General features: G+C 44.6%; 4 protein-coding genes across 6 annotated transcripts; 1 reads left to right on the forward strand and 3 right to left on the reverse strand.

Moving 5' to 3' along the window:
* Positions 1-382: 382 nt before the first annotated feature.
* Positions 383-4,736, forward strand: zc3h14 (zinc finger CCCH-type containing 14). 3 transcript variants are annotated; one of them, XM_076148748.1, is made up of 17 exons: positions 383-523; positions 836-878; positions 982-1,096; positions 1,182-1,222; positions 1,327-1,498; positions 1,589-1,892; positions 1,976-2,148; positions 2,254-2,354; positions 2,448-2,609; positions 2,696-2,773; positions 2,881-3,034; positions 3,171-3,385; positions 3,461-3,599; positions 3,755-3,894; positions 4,004-4,083; positions 4,191-4,297; positions 4,412-4,736. In XM_076148748.1, the coding sequence occupies exons 1-17, from the start codon at positions 488-490 to the stop codon at positions 4,413-4,415; spliced, it is 2,064 nt and encodes a 687-aa protein (XP_076004863.1). In that variant the 5' UTR covers positions 383-487; the 3' UTR covers positions 4,416-4,736. The 3 variants fall into 3 exon arrangements, with proteins under 3 accessions (XP_076004863.1, XP_076004865.1, XP_076004864.1); XM_076148750.1 differs by having other exon boundaries at positions 1,979-2,148; XM_076148749.1 differs by having other exon boundaries at positions 1,592-1,892.
* Positions 4,737-6,104: 1,368 nt separating this feature from the next.
* Positions 6,105-9,093, reverse strand: LOC142999258 (serine/threonine-protein kinase pim-1-like). The gene is made up of 8 exons (XM_076148721.1): positions 8,763-9,093; positions 8,307-8,627; positions 8,104-8,198; positions 7,922-7,969; positions 7,611-7,829; positions 7,306-7,477; positions 7,006-7,182; positions 6,105-6,885 (listed from the first exon to the last, which is right to left on the reverse strand). Exons 1-8 carry the CDS (start codon positions 9,091-9,093, stop codon positions 6,764-6,766), a joined length of 1,485 nt encoding a protein of 494 aa, XP_076004836.1. The 3' UTR covers positions 6,105-6,763.
* A 1,524-nt stretch (positions 9,094-10,617) lies between these two features.
* Positions 10,618-13,072, reverse strand: eif2b2 (eukaryotic translation initiation factor 2B, subunit 2 beta). Its single transcript, XM_076148674.1, has 8 exons — positions 12,824-13,072; positions 12,244-12,364; positions 11,983-12,134; positions 11,686-11,852; positions 11,440-11,535; positions 11,114-11,251; positions 10,963-11,029; positions 10,618-10,830 (listed from the first exon to the last, which is right to left on the reverse strand). The coding sequence occupies exons 1-8, from the start codon at positions 12,993-12,995 to the stop codon at positions 10,673-10,675; spliced, it is 1,071 nt and encodes a 356-aa protein (XP_076004789.1). The 5' UTR covers positions 12,996-13,072; the 3' UTR covers positions 10,618-10,672.
* Positions 13,073-15,769: 2,697 nt separating this feature from the next.
* On the reverse strand, positions 15,770-19,585 carry tmed10 (transmembrane p24 trafficking protein 10). Its single transcript, XM_076148718.1, has 5 exons — positions 19,353-19,585; positions 18,446-18,566; positions 17,783-17,856; positions 17,280-17,406; positions 15,770-17,183 (listed from the first exon to the last, which is right to left on the reverse strand). Exons 1-5 carry the CDS (start codon positions 19,527-19,529, stop codon positions 17,062-17,064), a joined length of 621 nt encoding a protein of 206 aa, XP_076004833.1. The 5' UTR covers positions 19,530-19,585; the 3' UTR covers positions 15,770-17,061.
* Between the last annotated feature and the right edge of the window lie 2,486 nt (positions 19,586-22,071).

The raw sequence follows: 22,071 nt of genomic DNA on the forward strand, positions 1-22,071 counted from the left end.
TTTGATTTGGTAATGCAAATAAAAAAATAAACTGCTCAGTTTATGTAAATGACATGGAAAAGCACCCTATGCAAATATAAGACCCCTGAACACTGTCTATGGCAAGTTTGGAGACAAATGGAGGAATGAAGGACTGTTGCTCATTTCAACTCAACACTCCCCAATTAAAGTAGTAAGGCGATATGATAAAATAGTGGAGTGGAAATCTCACATTAAACGGCGTCGTTCCAATTTATATCATTCTGCTAGGCGAAATGATTTTAACATGAAGACGATAGTTCAATGTCTTTGATAATGCCGAATGTATCCTGCACTTCACATCCGAGCCTGAGGGCGGCGGTAATGCGCCAGTAACGCCGCTTGCCATACGCACGCTGTTTGGAAGAAGACGAAGAAGAGGGTCAAGAGGCGGCGAAGCTAGATAGGTTAGCTCTGGGAAACTACGCTTTTATTCGGCTAGGCTTTTTGTTTATACACACAACCAAGCATGGAGATTGGGGCAGAAATCAGCAAGAAAATAAGGGTGAGTAAATGCATTCGGTCCAAAAGTTTTCAGTTAGTACGGGGCCATTTGTGCGCCGGTGTGAGACTGACGTTGCTATTAGCAGCTTGCTACATGCTAATATTCCGGTTCCGCAGAATGGGAACGAGGTTTTTATTTACAAGGCCGAGCTGCGCGCCAACAGCTGCTCGGTTGTCGTTTGTTGTACATGTAACGTGTGTTGCTCGTTGACTTCTCCAGTGTGCAGGTAGACGTCAGCCTACAGTATCAGTGTAAGCGCGTTGTCCATAGTTTGTACTCTAATATCTAAACAATGAACATGTGAACCCTCAGGCTGCTATCAAGGGCAAACTGCAGGAGCTCGGCGCTTATATCGGTAAGTAAACATCCCGCTGGCTGCACGTCTTCTTCTTCTGCGTCTGACTGTTTGGAGCTTAACAGTCAATTCGATATTGTCGGTATTGTCTTTGCCATTGTAGACGAGGAGCTTCCTGATTACATTATGGTAATGGTGGCGAACAAGAAGACCTCTCAGCAGATGGGCGACGATCTCTCCCTCTTTCTGGGAAACAACACAATAAAGTTCACAGCCTGGTAGGATCAATAACAATGTGTTCATATCAGTTATAGACAGATACAGGAGGTTGTTTTGTTATAACACACGTTTGAATACTTCTAGGCTACATGGCGTCCTGGAAAAGTTAAGATCTGTTGCAGTCGGTGAGTTAAACTTTTGAATACATCAGCGCTTTCAACAACGACCTGAAGGAGAACTGATTGTGTCATTGATGGACGTCGTGTCTCCATTGTTGTGTTTTTTTTAGAGCCTGGGTCTGGCAGTCATCAGCTCCAGTCTGACAGCAGCACAGCCACAGTGAAGAGCGTCTCCCCTGTGTTCGAGGACAGCAGAGCAGACGACTCTAAGGGTCTGACCGTGTCCAGCTCGCGCTCTGATAGGACGGAAGCTCGAGTCTCCAGCTCGGCACATGAAAGCAGGTGGGGAAAGGTCACCACACACCCACACACACACCAGATTAGTGCTCAGGAAAGTAAAAAGAAAGCTCATTTCTATGCGTGTGTGCTCAGAAGGTCTGCGTCAGAGAAAGGCTCATCTCGTCTCACCTCCACTGTGAAGCCTCTCATGGAGCCGTTCCCCTCCGAGGCCGTCATCGACATCAAACCGGAGCTGGACGATGACCTCATTGCCGAGGAGCCCGTGGACATGCGGAGCAGCTCGGGGCGTGTGCGTGGCTCTGCCGGGAGACCCACAGCCCAGATCTACAGGCCGGCTCAGAGCAGGTTCTCATCACTAAGCGCCTTAGAAGGTTCCTCTCACCCCAGACCGCAGGAGAGCAGAAGCAGCAGGACCTCCAGGAACGGATCCAATAAGGTAAAACCATCAGACCACACTCCCATCTGGTTGGTAATGTGTGTGTGGAGCTTTTTATAAAGGTTTTGGTATCTTTTGTGTAGCAGGACGACTTCTCACGCAAGCGTAAAGCGCCGGTCGCGAGCTCGGTGGTGAGAGTGAGCCGGACAGCGGAAGAGGACAGTGACGATCTGGAAGAGGAGGAGGAGGAGGACGAAGGATACGGAGGCAGAGGCGTGTCCAGTCGCGTGTCCCTGCCTTTGAAGCCGGAGCGCAGGTCAGCAGCAGCACCTGGTGTTGTTCAGGTTCAGGTTATCTGTACGTGGTGTGTGTGTGTGTGTGTGTTTGAGATGAATCTAAGAAGTTGGTTGATGTTTTCCAGACCTACGCTCCCGCCGGCCAAACAAGCCAACAGAAACCTGATCCTGAAGGCCATCTCTGAGGCCCAGGACTCCATCACCAAAACTACAGCTTACCCAACAAGTATGTTCCCCACTGACGCTCTTATTCTGAAAGGCCGTCCATCTTGTTTGTTGCCGTCCGTCGCTCTCTCTCTGACCTTTTCTCTCCCTGTAGTCCCACAGAGGCAGACCGTTCCCGTCGCTCCACGGACTCGCCTGTCCAGCAGTGAGGAGATGAGCGGGGCCATCCAGCTGGTCCAGGATCACCTCCACTCCCTGGCCCCAAGAGTCCAGGCCTCCTACGCCCCTGGAGAACTCCCCCCCTCCAAATCACTTGGTACATGCCAAGTCTTAACTGATCCACCACAGCTGAGAATCTGAAGCTGTGACTGATTCAGATGTGTGGTTTCTGTTTCCTCACAGCTCCGGCCAGATCTCTAGCCTCCCGTCTCCAGCTGGACTCAGCAGAGATCAACGTTGGCAGAGAGCAGCGTGACTACGGTGAGGCTTTGTCGACTCTTGCGCCACAATATTCCACACCGCCTGTCATTTTAATCTCGGGAAGCAAACTGGCGTGCGAATGTTCACAGCCCTGTGTTGTGCCTCAGGTGTGGAGGTCGCCACGGGCAGCGACACCAAGACCTACGACACTCGCTCCTTCATCGTGAGTCGCCCTCTGCTGGAAGAACCCGGCAGAGGTCAGCAGCGTCCTCAGGCCAAAGAAGACGTCCTGTCTGCTGTGCAACGGATGGTCCAAGCCAGGTACACACACACACACACACACACACACACACACACACACACACACACACACACACCAGATGTACCTTTCTCAGGTGGTTGACGTGTCGGTATAGCGTTGAGCCTTTAAAGATGCGTGGATTGTCTCTTCTTCTAGCAAGGAGAAGGGAGACACGGCCGACTCTGCCAGCCCTAAGTTCATCGTGACACTGGACGGCGTTCCGAGCCCGCTGGGAATCGTGACAGACTGCGACATGGAGCTAGATGATGTAAGACCTCCCACAAGGGTCACCGAGGCAACCATCCATTCAAACAAGGAGCCCAAAGTCAGCATCCTTCACAGGCTGCAAGGAGTCGTCCGGTCACCAGAAGGTACGAAGCCAACAGTGGTACTTTACTGTGATCGCACATGTCCTGGTCTTTACACCCCTGGTCTTCTTTTTCCAGAGGAAGTGATGGACATGGAGGTGGAGGGCGAAGACGGCGCTCCCCTCAAGAAACAGAAAGTTATGGAGCGCTGCAAGTTCTGGCCCGTCTGTAAAAGTGGGGATGAGTGTTTGTATCATCACCCCACAACACAATGCAAGTGAGTCATCTGCACAACTACACACAGATCACATTAGTGGATTTACTTCTGGTTTACTAGAGATGACAAATTGTGTACATTAACGGCGTGGAATGTGGTAGAATGGCTGACGAGAGTAAATGAATCATATTTCCCGTTGTTGTTGTTCGCTGAAGGACTTTTCCCAGCTGTAAATTTGGGGATAAATGCCTTTTCGTCCATCCCAACTGTAAATACGACGCCCGGTGCACCAAACCAGACTGTCCCTTCACACACGTCATCCGGAGAGGCACGGCCGCTCCTCCACCCAGACCAGGTGCCGCTTCCTTCTCGCTTTCACAGCCACACTTAAGAGTTCGGATAGAGAATAAAGATGACGAGTGTTACTGTTTACTCTAACTGGACTCTTCTGTGTTTCACTACAGTGCCAGCATCACAGAGCAGCAGTGTGTGTCGCTTCTTCCCAGATTGTAAGAAGATGGACTGTGCATTTTATCATCCCAAGGTAAAAACTGAAATGGTTTTGATTATGGAGAGGGGTTTTGCAAGCCTGCTCTTAAGAAGAAATAGCATTCTGACCCTGTGTGTTGTGTGTCTCTCTCTCACCCACAGCCCTGTCGCTTTGCTGCCAAGTGTAAACGGTCCGGATGCACCTTCTACCACCCAACCACATCTGTGCCTCCCAGACACGCTCTGAAGTGGACCAAAGCTCAGAGCAGGTGAACACAAACACAAATGTCCTACAATTATTCATCACCACTCCAAAATACTAAACATATATGTACTTGTATGTTGGTACTAATGCTTTCTTCCTTTCTCTCTGTGTCTTCCAGCTAATGACGTCCTAGATTTCTGAAGATGGTCAACATGTGAAGCCATGAAACGTTCTGAAACCATGTTGTTGAAGCTTGACTTTGTTTTTAATTCAGTTTACTTTTATTGCTTTGGGCTCACTTTTAAGAATGTTTTTGTAAGTTTATCTGTCAGATTCTGATAATGTTCTGAGGGAATTAATCCAGTTGTGGAAATCCAAATAGTTTCACATGATTGGCTGACGTGGCTCCAACACCTGTTCATTGGTATGTGCATGACTGATGGATCATGATGAAAGTTGCTTTGATATATTGTGACAAAATCCATAAATTTGGATGTATCCTGCCAGTGTGTTGCTTCTGTTCTTTACTTATTTATTAGATCAGATGAAACTGTGTTGTTTACTGTAAATGGTCAATTTTACCCATAGGAATTTCACAAATGGACGCCGGCCTTCTTCCACATATCAGGGGAAATAAACATTTTAGTAAGCCGTCACTGGCTCCACATACAGATGATCAAGAGTAAACTTCAAACCTTTTCCAATATATATATATAATATATTTCCCTCGGGATAAATAACTTATTTTCTTTTCATTACATCTTATCTTGAGAGGATTACACAGGTATTTCAGCAATAAGTTCACTGGTAGTACAGTGTTCTCAGGCAGATATACAGGTGCAGCTCAATGAACTACAATATTGTGGAAAAGTTCATTTATTTCAGTAATTCAATTCAAAAAGCAAAACTCCTATATATCGATTAACTACACAGGAAGGGAAATATTTCAAGCCTTGTTTTTGTTTTATTTTTGATGATTATGGCTTAAAGTCCATGAAAACCCCAAGTTCAGTATCTCTAACTCAAATCACCTGCTGAGGTTTCCTGAGCCTTTCCATTGTCTCTCAGTCTGGTTCAGTAGGTGTCACAACATGGGGAAGATACCAGATTCTAATTTATTGAGCTGCACCTGTATAGTATAAAGTTTATACTATACAGAAATACATATATAGAAATATATATACTATACAGAAATCCGAAGTGTTTATACTATAAACACTCAGCATTATCCGAAGAAATCCGAAGTGTTTATACTATAAACACTTCGGATTTCTTTTACAAAATAAATAATAAAAATTATATATATATATATAAATTCGTTATATATTATATTATTATTAATACTACCAGTACTTATTGAAATACGTGAATGAAGGCAGGACACTGTGTTTTGTGTAGAGTGACGAAGACAACCAGTTCTAGAGTCCTTAGCTGTAGTTTTCCTTTCCGCCACCCGATGTCGCCCTTTCCCCTCTCAGTGACGTCACTTTTGTCAAGGCTAAAAGTCCTATGAGTCTCTCTCTTTCTCGCCGGGTGCGGTGGCGCGCGCCTGTAATCCAAGCTACTGGGAGGCTGAGGCTGGCGAAGCGTTTGAGCTCAGGAGTTCTGAGCTGCAGCGGACTATGCCGATCGGGTGTCCGCACTAAGTTCGGTATCGATATGGTGCTCCTAGGGGAGCCCGGGACCACCAGGTCGTCTAAGGAGGGGTGCACCGGCCAAGGTCGGAAACGGAGCAGGCCAAAGCCCCCGTGCCGCTCAGTAGTGGGATCGCGCCTGTGAATAGACGCTGTAGTGCAGCCTGAGTAATACAGCGGGACCCAGTCTTTTTAACACATAAACACAACGAAACAACAAACTACGCACAAAACACACAAAAACGTTTTACATTATACAACAGTTTCAGCTGCTGCATCGGTTTATTATTGAAACTAAACACCGCTTGCTGTCGATCCTACATCGCCTCCTGCTGGACCATACAAGCCATTGCATCACAATTTTCAATCAGTATCACAAAACCTTTTTCATGTCATCGTGGCAACTCAGGCTCAAAGTGCAGGAAAACAGATGTGGAAAAATGCATTGAAATAAAAATGAATGAGACCAAATATAATTTTAAAAACTCTATCCATCTACATATCTATCTATCTGGCTTGAGTACCTGCTTCAACCTCAGAGCTGTGAGGAGCCAGACTAAAACAATGTTCACATTACACATTACATTACAGCCTTGATGATCTGTTCTAATGTTTTAGTCAGATGAGCCAGAGCAGAGAAATGATTGCATACATGAAATACATAAATTCTGGAGGATGTCTGGTGGCCGGCCTGCACCCGTCGGTCAGGTCAGGCTCAGCTCAAGAATGCACGTGGGACCAACCCAAACCTAGATTGGTGACACGCAATAGATTGCATAATGCTGTGACAAAGTTTTGATTCACCATAATGGCATTTAAAGTTTTTTCAATACTATCGCATAATGCATCTTTAAGTGTTTTACTGAGACATTTAAAGTGCTGTGACGTCTCAGTGGTCATGAACGTGCCACTGTTCCAGGTCTGGATCCTTGCAGCCAGGGGTGCTTCTGAAGTTCTTCCAGAGTGGGACGATCCTCTAAGTTCTTGGCCAGACAGCTCACCAAAAACTCACAGCAGTCTGAGGAGAACGATGCACACCCAACATTAGTATGTGCATAATAATCTGTGTGTGTGTGTGTGTGTGTGTGTATGAAAGAGAGAGACAGAGAGAGGAAGAGAGAGGAAGAGAGAGACTTACTTGCAGACAGCGTATTACAGATTGTAGGTGGCTTGTGGTAGATCTCGTTCCTGTCTTTGAAGGGTAGGCGTCCATGCAGCATTGTATACAGCACTGCAGCAAGCTGCCAAACTGTGGCCGGCTCAGCTTTGTAGCTGCGGTCCTGATTCATCTCAGGTGGATTGTACAAAGTGGTTCCTGACAGCAAATCACACCAAAACACAAAGTCACAGTTAAGGAGACATCACAGATAGTGAGGCTAACACGCTTTAATGAGAGTCTTTAATGAAAGTGAGAGTAATCCTAAGAAAAGCACCTTACCTACTCTGCCTATGTACTCGTCTGCCAGTATGGCACCACAACCAAAGTCGATCACTTTGACGTGTGGGCCATCAGCGAAGTGAAGCAGAATGTTTGCTGGTTTAAGGTCCCGGTGGAAGACTTGTCTGGAAAGCATATGTACGGCAACATCCACCAGCTGTTTCTGTATTTTCTGAGAGAAAGACAGAATTAATGCGAGGGAGCCTTTCCATGGAAATGTGAACTAATGACAGACATGTACACATATACACACACACACACACACACACACACACACACACACATCCACATTACCAGCCACTTACTTTAGCCTTGTTCTCATGCAGGTGTCCAGCGGCTGTAATGTAGCAGAACAGATCCATGCTGGGCTCAGGGCGCTCCATCACCAGGATGACCTCATCAGCCAGATCAAAATAGTCAATCAGGGCGATTGTTGCGATGCTGCCACTTGAGTCTCGTCGATCCCCTGCCATGCACATCAGCATCGCCTCCAAAGGGAAGAAGTACACCTGTCCATTCACAGCCTGGAGAAGCACCCAGAGGGAAATGAATTATTAATATATATATAAGTATGAAATGATTGAGACTTCTGTAGGTGTTGAGACAAATCACTTACCACTGGAAAACGATCCACGATTCTCTGATCAATGTGTTTGATGGCTACCTACAAGAGAGAAAACACCTTAGGTCAGCACTACTTAGAGTATAGTGGAGTAAATCCTTATGGTGTGCAGTCAAACTAAAGTCTTACACTATGTGGTAGATTGTGCGTTGTGATGTGTAGTGTGTGTGACTCACAGGTTTCATGTCCTCTCTGCGGTATCCAGCATAAACTGTACCAAAGCCTCCAGAGCCCAGACTTGCCCGCTCTATATAATTTGCTTCAAAGGTCTCTAGAAAAACATTAAATCACACTTAATTTAGATTTGAACCCCATTTTGACTAAATTATCAATTCTTAGTATTAATTGTACACACAGTAGTAAACTATCTTTGTCTTACCTCTGTAGCATCTAGGTATTTGTGAATTGGCTAAAGAAGAGACAGCAGGCGAAGGATGGCAGCTGGAGAACGCGACGCAAGAGCGGAATCCGGCTCGGCGAGTCACACAACATGCTGTTCTTGGCGTAGCGCTCCTGCTCTCCGCTGATCCGCTGGAGATGAGGATGTGGCCCTGTGAGGGGAGCGCAGCTGTTTGATTCCTCATTCTAGCTTCCTCTTGTTCATCCTCAGGTCCTGCCCGTCTTGTTTTGACCCTCTTGCTCATCTCTGATCCGCTGGAGACGAGGATGCTGAAGGACAGTGCACGGGCGATATCGGCCTCTGCAGTGGAGACAAATGTGTTTCTGTGTTAGTTAGAGACACTTGTGCTGTTTTTACAACCCTGAAAAACCTTTTGACACAAACAACAATAATTTACATCCTTTCTCCATCTGATTAACTGAGTAGTTTTCTCACCATTAGTGCCCCTCATCTTCTCCTCCTTCTTCTTCTTCATGTATGCAAGGTCATTGATGATGGACTCAAAGCTCCTCAGCTTCTCCACTTTGTCCTTTTTAGTATTGCTGCTCTCCTCTGATCCACTAGAGATGATGATGTAATGCTGTGAGGGGCTCTTAGTTGTTTTCTTCCTCTTCCTAGCCTCCTCGTGGTCTTCCTCAGGTCTTGCCTTTCTTTTGTTGCTCCTCTCCTCTTTATGTCCTGGGGTCTGGTTGGTGCTCAGGTATGTCTTCATCTTCTTGGTGGCTCTTTCTGGGCTGTTGTCATCATCTGGACCTTTTCTCTTCATTGTTTTTCTCTCATTCAAAGAAGCATCAGTGACCACAGAGTTGCTGTTGCTAGCTGCAAAAATTGGACAGCAAATGCAAGAACATATAGGTTCTATGAGGAGCTTGGTTGACGTTAATATTAGTTGAGCATTTAACTGTGTTCTTACATTTACCCAGAAATAAATAGTACTGAACGTGATGTGTTCACTGTAGTGTGTTATTGTGCTATATTCTATTTCTCTTTCTTTTTGCATTAATAATCAACACAAAATGGACGACACTTGTTCAGGATATGATTAAAACACATAAACGTAACATCATAACACATGTTTAAATACGGCTTTATTCAAATTTAATTCGAATGCACCAATCTGCTAACTACAATGTCCACACAGTGCCAAATACAGGCTGAAGAGTTCAATTTCAACTGAAATAACTACTATCGCTGGTTTAATGTGGCTGTTAAGTACAGTTTTCACCAAAATTCAAGTATTTGTGTGGTATTGGTGTGTGGTGTTGTGTAGTGTTGTATAATGTGATTCGGTGTTGCTGTCAGCCGTTTGTAGTTGTTTTTAGCTCCGTTGGAAGCCGTTTATAGCTCCGTCATAGCCAATTATTAAGCCAATTATTACTGATTTTACTTAAAATTCTCTTACAAACTAACAAACTTCACTAATACGTCTTCGGAAAAGAAACCGTTGGGTGTTCATGTTGTTGTTTGTGTATGGAAGTAGCCTGGATGCTAACTCAAACTGAATGTTGCTAATATTTGGAACATTGAATTTTCTGTAAATTAACCGGAGAAAAGAAAGTCAAAACAACAAACAATTATGGTCAAAAGTTGCTGATAGTGACTTTGTTTAGTAGAAGGAAACGTTTGAACTCCATGAACTGTGTGTTATAAAGTGCATTCATATTGTTACCAGAAGTAAATAGTCTTAACTCACCATGCTGCCACTGAGAAATCAGAGAATTTCGGAGTTGGAACACTTGAAGCACTGATTTGTCCATGTTTCCGATCGCAAAGTCGCCAGAAATTTTGAGGGAATCTGTGCGAATATAAACGGCTGGACGAACGCGTCATTTGAAATTTGTGACGTCAAATTAACGTCACGTTACGGATTTACGGGGAAGGCCGGAGAGGCTTCTTAGTGACGTCACGTCGCGAAAAGGCGGGACCGGGTCGTCGGGGCAACGATCAATCATTCAGACGGTAAGTTACATCATGTCCTATAACTGTGCGCGGATGTCATGTCAAATGTTTGCTTTAATAAAAGAAAATATACCAAATGCTAAGTTAATGAAAAAACGCCACACCGCCCCCTGTTGGAACATACAAGACATTGTATCAAATTGTTCAACACCATCAATTGTGTTGTATTTTGATGGAATTCTAAGTCATATGCATCCCTAACAATGTTATTAGTAATAAATTCAGGTCTTGCTAATTTCCTAGCAAAAAAATATGAGATAACCATTGCGCAAGGTGTGTTTTGATTCAGTTTTGATCCATAAATGCATCACCAGTATATAACAACAATAGACCAAAACAGCAGCAGCAGCATCAGATGCAGAAATAACTTTATTTGTGTACTCGGGTTAAAGCTCATGATCTTCCGGGTGGTAAAGTTCACTCATCAGCCTGTAGATGTATGAAGGTGCGTGTCCTCCGATGTTGGAGATGAACAGTGTGATGAGCTCAGGTGGGACGTAATCAAACACTGGACAGTGGACATTCACCTTGGAGAGAATCTCACCTGAAATGCAAGAGATGAAGAGTATTCTTGTTAAAAACACACTTTTATGCTCATAGCTTAACATTTGCACTTGTTGCTGGATGTTGGTCAAAGTGTCTGATTATTAGGATTTTGTTGGTTTAAAGGTGTTACCTTCAGTGAACGGGAGCACCTCGTGTGGAGAAACAAACTTATGGAAGGTATCCTCTTCATTTGGGAACTGCAGAAACAAAATACTTCCTTTATGGCCTGCGGTCAGATGAATGTGATGTTCAGACTCGGCCACACCAAAGCGTATTCTTACCTGAGGTGAGAGCTTAAACATGGGAGCGCAAACAATCAGGGGTGTGGAGTGGTGTTTGGCTGCCAGGGCCAGAGTGTGTGTTCCATTCACTGCTCTCAGCCCTCCATTGGCAAGCACCGTCTGTGTGCCGATGATGACCTGAGGAGGAAAATCACATCGTCCCCTTTAGTAACGTTTTCAATGAATGAAATCAACAATAACGACTAAATCAAATTCAAGACTGAATTCAATCAAATTCAAGACTGAATTTGATTTGGGCCAAACCGCCATGACAGCCCAGCGATGAGTGTGTGTGTGTGTGTGTGTGTGTGTGTATGTGTGTGTACCTTATTAACACGAGACATCACTGCAAATATGGCCGCATCCGCAATCACAGTCGTTTCAATGCCAGCTTTGGAGAGGCTGGTTGCCATTTCGTGTCCCTGGAAAGAGGAGAACAAAGATCAGGTCAGAGTTCAATATTTGATCAGCTGAAACTAACAAAAGCATCAGATTAACACAGCCAACTCCTCTGATCAGCTGCTCTCCATCCTTTGACAAACAACACAGATTTGCTGCGCAGCTCCAGTTACCTGACAGAAGGGGGCACATTCTGCCACAATGACGTGGAACTTGCGTTTCCGTTGAGAGGCGTCCTTGAGGAAGGCCTCCACTGTGCGCGAGCGACCGATGGTCATGATGACCTCATTGGAGTGGATGTGCTCCAGCGCCTGCATGGCAATGTTGTCAGTGGTTCCCTCTGTCAAATGGACACATCGGAACTTTGTCAACACACATTACAGTTTTCCTCCAGGGCTGACAGCTTCCACTCTAATCTTTTCCCCTCTGTTAGGGGAAATGAAAGGGTGAGATCAGACGCAGTATCATACCTAGCTCAGTCAGGAGCTCATTGATGGCCTCGATGACGTTGGCTTTCAGGGGAGCAAAATGCTGTCTGAAGTTCTCCTCGCTGAGACCTCCAGACGTCAGCAGCTTGTGGAGAGATTCCTGCTGGTCCGTCTCTTCACTGCTACCTTGGGACCTGAGAAATGAAGGGTGCAAAATAATGATAGACCTGCGTACTCAGAGAAACTGACCCATCACCTGGGATACGCAGTGTTTCTGTTGTTGTTTCTGTCATTTAGGCCCACCTGGCATACTCCTCTCTGATGATCTTCAGCACGCGTCTGATCATGTTACCCACAGTGGTCTCTGATGGCTGGGCAGCAGTCATTCTCCTTCCTTCTTTACGGATAATGTCCATCAGATCACCTGAGAACATAACATGGTGTCATTCATTAAGACAGGAACGACTGCACAAGCTGGTGACAGAGTGCTATGGAATGGACACACACACACACACACACACACACACACACACACACACACACACGGTAATATTCTAATTTTCTGAGATACTAAATTTGGGGTTTTCATGAGCTGTAAGCGAGACTTTACTATTATATTTAACAAATAAAGGCTCGAAATATTTCACTTTGTATGTCATGAATCTAAAATATATGGGAGTTTTTAGAATTGTATTAGTGTAAATGAACTTTTCCACGATATTCTAATTTATTGAGCTGTAGTTTGAGTTGAGACCTTCTATGAACTTCCTGTCACTATGTTTGACAGCTGCCGCAAGGTCGAAAGGAGCTACTGGATTCAAACTACAAACCTACCAAAGCTCTAACTGCATTGAAAGTGTTCAACCAGCCGTCCTGCACTCACCCGCGCTGCTCCACCGGGCCTGGGACGTGATCCTGCGGAGCAACGCTGTCGTCTCTCTCGCTGTCTCCGCCGAGCCTCGCAGCGGCCCCGACCCGCTCCCCCCGCGCTTCAGGTCTGACAGGAACTTCTCCACTCTTTCGGTCAGTTCCGTTTCTTTATCTGAGATCGGCATGGTTCTTATTCTTGTGGAAACCACTTGACTTCAGCGTAAACACAACTAGACGGTGTATTTCGTCATACGGAAGTACATAGGAACTGTTTCCGGGTTAGCACTGTTTGCCTGCGTCATTGGTGAGAACGCGTTATTGTTTTTTTCCACCCGAAATTCGACAACAAGGCGGGCATCCCAAAAGTCCATAAACAGTAGTACAGTATATAAAACGTTTATTTAGGGAAGGTCCACACTGAAGTGAACCAGTCTGGATTATACTCAAAGTTTGTACTTTTTTGTTTGTTTTGTAGCCTGAACGTAGATATATGGGCCAAATGTGCAAAACCGGGGGAAGTACTATCCTTGCCACCTGACAGTGATTGACCAATCACATGCTTGTTGTCAAATCTCAGGTGGGGAGAAAGTAACGCTGTCAGAAATAATGCATCAATTTATCCAAATACGTGTGTACGTCGTTTATACTATGTGAGTGTTATGTATCATATATTTTAATTATGGGGGATGTTGTTATTATGATGAGTGAGTTTTGTGTGAAAATATTTTTGAATAGTCTTGTCTACAGTGCTGCTTAATGGAACAGACTTGGGGACGCTTCACAGCTGACATTATATCCTTCACCTTTGCATTTTAAAGGCTTTTCAGAAACCATACGTGAGCCAATGCACTCCAAGTGGGCAAAAATACATCTTGAATGATCAGTAATGTAAATCCAGCCAATATTTTATTAATTAAAAGCCCAAAACAATGTGTTACAAAATGTATTAACGTAAAAATCAATGATTGTGTCCAATGCACAAATGTCCCCAGGGCAGATGGCCCACTGAAACCCTGTCAAAGACAATCTGAACAGCAACTATCCACTTCAAGCTCTCTCTATCTAAAGAAACAAAACACACTGGATGGATCCGTCAGGTGTTTTCATCCATCTACTTCAACTGTATCACAGAACATATGATTAAATGACTGAGAGACACACAGAAATCTCAGGGGCCATCAGCTTCCTTGCCTTGAAGACGCCCTTAAGTAGAAGACCTGCCACGTAGCCAGACCAATGAGACAACACATGGAGAAGATGCTGAAGTACAGCCCACGGATGTTGGTGGATTCTGGAGTGAAGACAAATTAGTTTCTGTGTTATTAGTCAGAGACACTAATGGGCTTTTTTCCAACCCTCAAAAACTTTTTGATACCTTTTCCTATCAAACAACAATAATTTCCTGTCATCAACATCCTTTCTCCATCTATTATTTATCCATCTGATTAACTGAGTAGTTTTCTCACCATAAGTGCTCCACATCTCCTCCTCTGTCATCTTCATGTATGCAAAGTCATTGATGATGGACTCTGTCAGGTCTTCAAAGCGCTTCAGCTCGTCCTCTAAAGGCTTCAGCTTCTCCTCCTTGTCCTTTTTAGTATTGCTGTTCTCCTCTGATCCACTGGAGATGATGATGTAGTGCTGTGAGGGGCTCGTAGTTGTTTTCTTCCTCTTCCTATCTTCCCAGTGGTCTTCCTCAGGTCTTGCCTTTCTTTTGTTGCTCCTCTCCTCTTTATGTCCAGGGGTCTGGTTAGTGCTGAGGTATGTCTTCATCTTCTTGGTGGCTCTTTCTGGGCTGTTGACATCATCTAGACCTTTTCTCTTCATTGTTTTTCTCTCATTCAAAGACGCATCAGTGACAACAGAGTTGCTGTTGTGAGCTGTACAAATGAAAAACAAACCCCAAACATAAGTATGTGTGCCAGCTGCTCTGTACAGCAGGTGTGTTCCCCTGATCAAGCTTTGGTACCATACAGGTCCAGCTAAATGGATAAGTAGAGCAGCAAGACATAGAAATGATGCTCTGTTGTGTATCCAAGAACCAGCATTGAGAACCTAAATGCGTGGGTGTTGCCATGTGGATGCTATGATGCTCTGGGAGATTGTTAGGGAACTTATAAGTGTGTTCGTAGATCATTGCTGTGGTGCTCTGAGAGTTTCTGTGGTGTTGTTGCTGGAATCTACAGTTAAAAGTAAACATAACTACATATAATGTACTGTATATTATATATGATGGCGTGATTGGACAGCTGTACATTATTAAGTACACACCAACTGTTCAGTATATATTAATATTGTTACCAGGAGCACACATTCATCACTCACCCTGTAGCCTCTCAGAAACCAGTGATCTCTGAAACTGTAATACTTGTGCAGATTTGTCCATGTTGCTGATGGCAATGTTGACTGAAACAGAGAATCTGTTCAAATATAAAGGGATGGCTGACCACATCATTTGTAGCGTGTGACGTCAACGAAAGGGCGGCGGGTGCGGAATAAATGGAGGCTTAATTAGTGACGTCAATGTAAAAGATGGGGACCATCAGGGCAACCGTCACTCAATCTCGGTTTGTTTTCTTGTTGCTGAAAAAAACTCCTTCACCGCCTCCTGCTGGAATATACGAGGTACTGCACCAAACTTTGAAACGCTTTCGATTGTGTTGACGTTGACGAGTTTCATTCCAATAAAATGTTGATGTGCGGCAATTTAAAATCAAATCAAATTAAATGTATAAATACATTCTGACTTAATGAATAAAATGTTCATCATCAGACTGTAGGAACAATGAATAAGTGCCAGGAATTATGAGGACAGGCAGAAATGAAAATATTGGGGTAAATAAAACGGGACAAACAGGACGTGTCGTTTCTGAACAGCTGACTGAACTATTTCACACCAACAATCAGTCCCCCTGGGCTTCTACAGGCACCAAGCAAACCATGTTGCAACGACCAGTAATGTAAATCCATCCAATATTTTATTGAATAAAAGCCCAACACAATTTTTTTTTTTACAAAATGTATCAATTAACATAAAAATCACTGATTGCGTTCAATGCACATGTTCACTGTTAAAAATGTCCCCATGGCAGATGGCCCGCTGAAACCCTGTCAAACACAATCTGATCTGCTAAACAGCCACATTCAAGCTCTATGATTACTTTGAAGAAACAAAAACACACTGGATGGATCAGTCAGTACTGTAACGGGGGGGAAGTGAGATCTAGAACCAGTAAGAAAACGTCCATGCACTGTGTGTAAAGAGAAGAGGGCGTCTACATCAGCTGAGTGGGGAAACGTAATCATACATGTAGGGGGACAGGCTACTTTGCATGTTCATTCTAAACCCACATCCTCTGGACTGTGGCCATGGACACAGGAGGGAGTAGATTCATTTTCTGCCGACCTGTATCACAGAACATACGATTAAATAACTGAGAGACACACAGAAATGATGTTTGAAATTCTTTCCTAAGCCATTACCATGAATTCAGTCACATTCCAGACTCCCCCCCCCCCCCCATCTAATTCTCATTAATGATGCCAAAGAATTTAAGAGGAAACAAGACCAGAAGCGTGCAAAGGTTCATATAAGTGACCTAATTCATATTAGTCTGCTTGACGACTTCACGACCCACCCAAATACCCGCAGAAGCAACTAAGTAGCATTTACAATACGAAAACAACTAAGTCAAATTTTGCTACAAACATGAATGTAAATTAGGTGACACAACACAAGTTCAGTGGTTGCCAATTTTCTTATTAAAGTAACAACAGACCACCTATTCAAATAACCTTCACTTGACTCTCGCTTTTGCTTGGCATGGCAAAGAATTTGTACATCAACATAAGGGGGGGCGGGGAGGAGGTCATTCTCTCATGGCACATCCAGTCACACGGAGCTCTAAATTAAACATTGCTGCTCAACTTGGAAAACAAGTTCTTATTCAGTAAGTTGCAACATTCAAAAAGCGGTGCACACAGAAACGTGACGCGTCGCCTTGACGCACGCCTCCCGCGTCATCCGGTGCATTTCTCTCTACAGCGCCTTTTCATGTTTCAACCCACTGAACAAGCAGGCGGATCATTCGTCAAACTCTTTCTCTCGCAGCACCGGAAACTACAATTCAGGCCCCTCAACGCCGCTTGCTGCTGCTGTTGTTGTTAGCTGAAGGGAGTCCAAGGAGGGGGGGGGGGTGTTGGATGTGTTCCCCTGATGTAAGGAGCGTGGGGGTGAGGGGGGTGGTTATTTTACTCGATCAGCTTCTTTGCCTTGAAGAAGCGCCGTAAGTAGAAGACCTGCCACGTAGCCAGGCCGATTAGGCAACACATGGAGAAGATGCTGAAGTACAGCACGCGTGTGTTGGTGGACTCTGGAGGGGAGACAGAGGAGTGTGTGAGTTAGGGGTCAGAGACACGAATGATGCTTCCCCCTTTCTCCATCTGATTGACTTGTTTTTTTTTCTCACCATTGGTGTCCCTCATCTCCTCCTCCCTCTTCTTCATGTATGCAAAGTCATTGACGATGGACTCCGACAGGTCCTCCAATCGCCTCAGCTCGACCTCCAAAGGCTTCAGCTTCTCCACCTTGGCAATCTGCAGGGGCACAACAGAGAGACATCTTACTAATTGCTTATGGCGGTGGAGTGTATCGGAGGAACGTCCCTCTCTTCTCCAAGTCTGTCTGTTCATCACATGCCCAAATTTGGAGGTGAAAAGGTGATGGGAGTAATTCCAGCTCCGCCCACCATCCCACACACAGACACACCTGCTTTCACTCTGTGCTCTACCTGCATAGTCACCCACACACAAACACACACATTCACTAAGGTGTGCACAGTGCAGTGTGTGTGTGTGTGTGGGCAGACTGCATCACTGCTGAGTCCTGGGGGGCAAACTGACTTCACTATGACATCTACAGAGGGGGGCGTCTGTGTTCATGAGCAAACACTGCTCTCTGTGGGTGTCGTACCTCCTCGTAGTTCTTGGCCTCCACGCCATGCTTCATGTCCAGGATCACCAGCTGGTCAGGAACCCTCCCAGTTCCTGTTTGGCGACAATAAGAGAACAGATTTAGTACTTAGTAATATTGAATGAGCTGGAATGCCAAATGTGAGTGGTGTTGACTCACTGTGTGGACATGAACTCACCTGTGCACAGCATGTACACACATATCACACACACACACACACGCTTATCTACTTTGGAGCAAGTGCTGAGTTTCCCCACAGGTGGACACTTTCTCACAGAAACAGTCTACTGGTTCATGTTTCACTCATGTTCTCTCCACCTTTACATGCTCTCTCCTTTGCTGGGAGTTGCAATGTTTTGGTTGTGTGACGATTCCTTTATTTAAGTGTATCAAACTGAATGGAACACCTGTCTCCTCTCACAGCTGTCAAACCAATCATCCAGCGTCTAATCACTTATTATCTTTGTGTATATGACATAATATCATTAGATTACATGTGAGATTGATTAAAGTGAACACTTGCTGGGCTGAGAGATCCAGCAATCACAACAACAAAGAGAAAGAAAAAGAGAGAAGTGTGTGAGAGGAGCTACAGCTTTTGTCTTTGACCCGTCTCTCTGTGAGCGGCCACATTAGGAGATTAAGGAGCGTATCGTCACTCACCCATTGGCGATTTGCTCTCAAAGCAGACCTCAAACATGTCATAGTCCTCTGTGGTGAATGCAAACTTTCCCTTTGTTGCGTCCTCCTTGGAGTAGAGAGTGTGACTGGAGGAATCTGTGATCTAACAACCAGAGAAACACATCAAATGAATGCACAGCCATGTCCTCATAGTGCCTGGAATTACATACTGTACAATATTCATGTCATCTCATATTTAGGACTCAGCTCATGATAAATGTGTTTGATGTCACATTCTGTATATTAAGATGGAGTCAGGATCAGTAAACATTCCTCTTCTGTCAGTACTCGCTATGTAATGACAGATGATAATGACAAACTAACTATACTTAGACTGGTGTGTTGATTGAAACACATTAGAGCTTAGTTGCCGGGTGATTCGGGCTCGTTGACACGTAAATGCATCATTAGCTACTGTGGCTAATAAGCTAGTAGCAGCTAGCTGATAAGACTGACGTGTTACATCCCGACTGACCGACGCAGCACAGCGGCTGAAGCTGAAGACGTTAGACCGGACAACCAACCGCGCGATGGAACAGCTGTAAAGCCCAACAATCTGTGAAATAGCCGATATTCATATGTGACTATAAATCTGTGTTCAGGTTAAAGACGCACAAATAGCAAGTTTAGTTAGCAAGCACCGGGTTAGCTTAGGTGGCTAACCGGAAGAGAGTGTGCCGGGGCCTGACATGGCGGAGTCATGCTAACAACAACTGCCAGGGAACAGCTGAGGCCATCTTTAACCGCGCTGGCTCACTCTAACTATGACCGACTGTTAAAATAAACCAGTGATGGACCCGCACAGACACAGACTGTCGCCATTACGTCTCTAGTCGGAACTAAGCTGCGGCTAATGGCTAACGTCAGCTAGCCGGAGGTCTGTACTCACCTTCAGATTAGTTTTGGCGTTCGCCTGCTCGCTTATTTCATACTCCCCGGTCACCAGGACATCTTTGTGGATCTCTTCTCGTAAACATTTCCGTGTATTGACCGGTAAAAAGAAAGAAATGGAAAAGACCGACTCGAACAGGACCGGTAACAGCAGGAGAGCAGCGAGTCGCGCCATGGCTACCAGCAAGCAGCCAACCCGAGCCAGACACCTACAACCCGCGGCTTCTACTGCTGCTGCATTCGCGGTGGAGACCGGTCTGTTGTTTGGCTGTAGCGTTACTACCGGTGTGGATGGAGAACTACACGAGGCCGAAGTTGATATTGATAAACGGAGCTTTTATTGCAGAATTCAAATATTTCAAAATACTAAACTTACATACAAACACAAGAAGCGAGCAAGTACATTCAAATGAATCGAAAAATAGTGAACAAAGATCATTGCAATCATCCTTCACGAAATGTTCGTGAAAAGTATACTTCATGTTTGTTCAATGGCTTGAAGTATACTTTTTGTACAGGTGACCTTGACCTTCACAATTCTAGTTAAGGCTTAGAGATACTAGCTGTATGCATGACATGACTGTGTGATTACTGATATCTTTCCATTATTCTTCTATTTAACCTGAGAAAATGATTGATACAATTATTAGATGAGAAATTGTAAGGGTAGTTTTAGTATTAGCGGTTACACATGTAGTTGTCTGCAAAATGTCACTCAAAAAGGTTTTGTTTTTTTTCAAATATGAATTGCATCACCACACATCAAAATGTGACTGGTAAATGTTCATACAGTAGAACTGGTTTGGTTCCCAGAGGCTATTATCTTTCTGCCATCAGCTATGTGTTTACATATTTACACACACAATAGGGCTGTTCAGTTTCCAGGGAAACATCTGTGTTACAGATCCCACAAGACCAGACGAGGACACACTGCTGAGTGGGATGTCTTGCGCACAAGTGAGCAGTAATCATGGGATAGAGAATCCCTCTGGTGGGTTGAATAAGCTCTGAGAATAGTAAGTCACACAGTCCTACATGCTGCAGGGCTTTAGGCTGTTTTTGCTGCCTTGGGGCTGTTTTTAGGATGGAATTCACATCTGTGTAATCTGTGTGTACACCTTTACTTTATACCCCTACTGGTTGTGTTCATTATCTAGTGTCAGAAACATGCTGTATGCCATTACACCATGATTTCTAGTCTCAGTATTGACAAATCTTTTATTGCATCTGGGCAAAGTGTCAGTATTGCACTTCACAATGAAAGTCAGAGGTGACAGACAAGAACACTCCCTGAATGCACCTTGTAAGGTGATGAGCGTGTCTCCACTCCCTTTATCAAATTGCTGAGCTGTGCTCCTTATCTCACTGATACTGAAACAACAGCACCTAATCCAAATGAAACTTGACATATAACGACACATTATGTGACATTTAAGGTTACACATTCATCAACCTTATGTAACACTCACACTCTACATGACATGATTTTGACTGAGAACAAAGAAATGGGATGCATTTTCACAACCACCTAGACATGTGCTCACATATGCACTGATGGATAATTTCAGCAGTGTGTGACAAACATGGCCACATAGGGAAGGAAGGCACTGACATATTCATGGATTTTTAAAGCATGTCCTCTTTTGAGAGCAGAAGTGTCAGAAGATGGATTTCTGTGAAGTCAAATTAAGCTCTTTGTTGTCGTGGCAGTGAGGTTAACTCGGCTGTTTCATCATCACTGTGTCCACAATTCCAGCCAGACAGGGTTTCTGTCTCCACTCCCTGCTCTCCTCTACCTCACTTACTCATTACATTCCCTTCCCTTCTCCTCGCTATCAGGCATACGCTGCCTGGTTCCTCCCCTGGGCTGAAGCACCGACGCAGGTTGGCGTCATAGTGGTCTAATTTTATTGCTGTTGATGCTGATGTTAAAAGAAGCAATAGGCACCTGCTATTTCTGTTGCTACCCATTTCCCTGGGGCCAGCCAAGAGGTATTAATAGACAGAGTTATTAGCTGCTGCATGGTCGCACACGGAGGCTTTTATTGAGGAAAAGGAGGCTGTGCCAGGCAACAGAGATAGGTACTCAGAATTCAGCGTTTACGAAACAAAGCGGTGTTGGCAGAAAAAAAGAGGCTTTCTTACAACACAGAGGGTTCAGATTGAGCATTTTAAACACCCTAGGCAAGCAAGAACCAAGGATGTCGCTGTGCACTTCTGCAATTTGCATTGATAGTATAATCAATTTAAATGAATCTATTGATGATGAAATCCTGCATGTTGCTCAAAGGGATATTTCCACACAGGAAGGGTTGGGACGTCAGAGCATGGGAGTTACTACTGTAAGAAAGTAGTCTTCCACCCAGCACACCCCGTACGCACACACACACAACGCATTTCCTGTGTGGCGCCATTAAGCAATCGGTCTTCCGTAAATCTATGTTGGTGAAATATTAATACAAGAAGACGTGACCAATGACCATTAGAAAGAATGATGAGTAGAAGGCCAGGGGGGGTGTCATGACCGAGGTCTCACCAATGGAGATATACTGTAAGTAAGTTACAGTTTAAACACCTGATTTGGTCTTTTTGTGACTGTAATATAGCCAGGTAGAAGACCTGTTAGGTAGATTGATAACATGTAACACAGAGACATAAGTTGATAGTTAGGAAGCAATTTAATGCAACTTGGTGGGCAGGTTAAACATGCTCCATAG

Source organism: Genypterus blacodes, unplaced genomic scaffold, assembly GCF_046128005.1.
Source record: "Genypterus blacodes isolate CSIRO-AG114 ecotype Tasmania unplaced genomic scaffold, CSIRO-AGI_Gbla_v1 ptg000042l_1, whole genome shotgun sequence".
Lineage (NCBI taxonomy): Eukaryota > Metazoa > Chordata > Actinopteri > Ophidiiformes > Ophidiidae > Genypterus > Genypterus blacodes.

Excerpts from the sequence above, each read along its gene's own strand:
- LOC142999258 (XM_076148721.1), bottom strand. The coding sequence starts at position 9,093 with ATGAAGAGAAAAGGTCCAGATGATGACAACAGCCCAGAAAGAGCCACC. Across the intron at positions 7,478-7,610 it reads TGCATGAGAACAAGGCTAAA|AAAATACAGAAACAGCTGGT; the intron begins GTAAGTGGCTGG and ends TCTTTCTCTCAG. Across the intron at positions 7,183-7,305 it reads CGAGTACATAGGCAGAGTAG|GAACCACTTTGTACAATCCA; the intron begins GTAAGGTGCTTT and ends ATTTGCTGTCAG.
- zc3h14 (XM_076148748.1), top strand. The coding sequence starts at position 488 with ATGGAGATTGGGGCAGAAATCAGCAAGAAAATAAGG. Across the intron at positions 1,097-1,181 it reads ACAATAAAGTTCACAGCCTG|GCTACATGGCGTCCTGGAAA; the intron begins GTAGGATCAATA and ends GAATACTTCTAG. Across the intron at positions 2,610-2,695 it reads CCCCCCCTCCAAATCACTTG|CTCCGGCCAGATCTCTAGCC; the intron begins GTACATGCCAAG and ends GTTTCCTCACAG.
- eif2b2 (XM_076148674.1), bottom strand. The coding sequence starts at position 12,995 with ATGCCGATCTCAGATAAAGAAACGGAACTGACCGAAAGAGTGGAGAAG. Across the intron at positions 11,536-11,685 it reads AATGTGCCCCCTTCTGTCAG|GGACACGAAATGGCAACCAG; the intron begins GTAACTGGAGCT and ends TCCTCTTTCCAG. Across the intron at positions 10,831-10,962 it reads GGTGCTCCCGTTCACTGAAG|GTGAGATTCTCTCCAAGGTG; the intron begins GTAACACCTTTA and ends CTTGCATTTCAG.
- tmed10 (XM_076148718.1), bottom strand. The coding sequence starts at position 19,529 with ATGGCGCGACTCGCTGCTCTCCTGCTGTTACCGGTCCTGTTCGAGTCG. Across the intron at positions 17,857-18,445 it reads TGAGAGCAAATCGCCAATGG|GAACTGGGAGGGTTCCTGAC; the intron begins GTGAGTGACGAT and ends GTCGCCAAACAG. Across the intron at positions 17,184-17,279 it reads GGAGATGAGGGACACCAATG|AGTCCACCAACACACGCGTG; the intron begins GTGAGAAAAAAA and ends TCTCCCCTCCAG.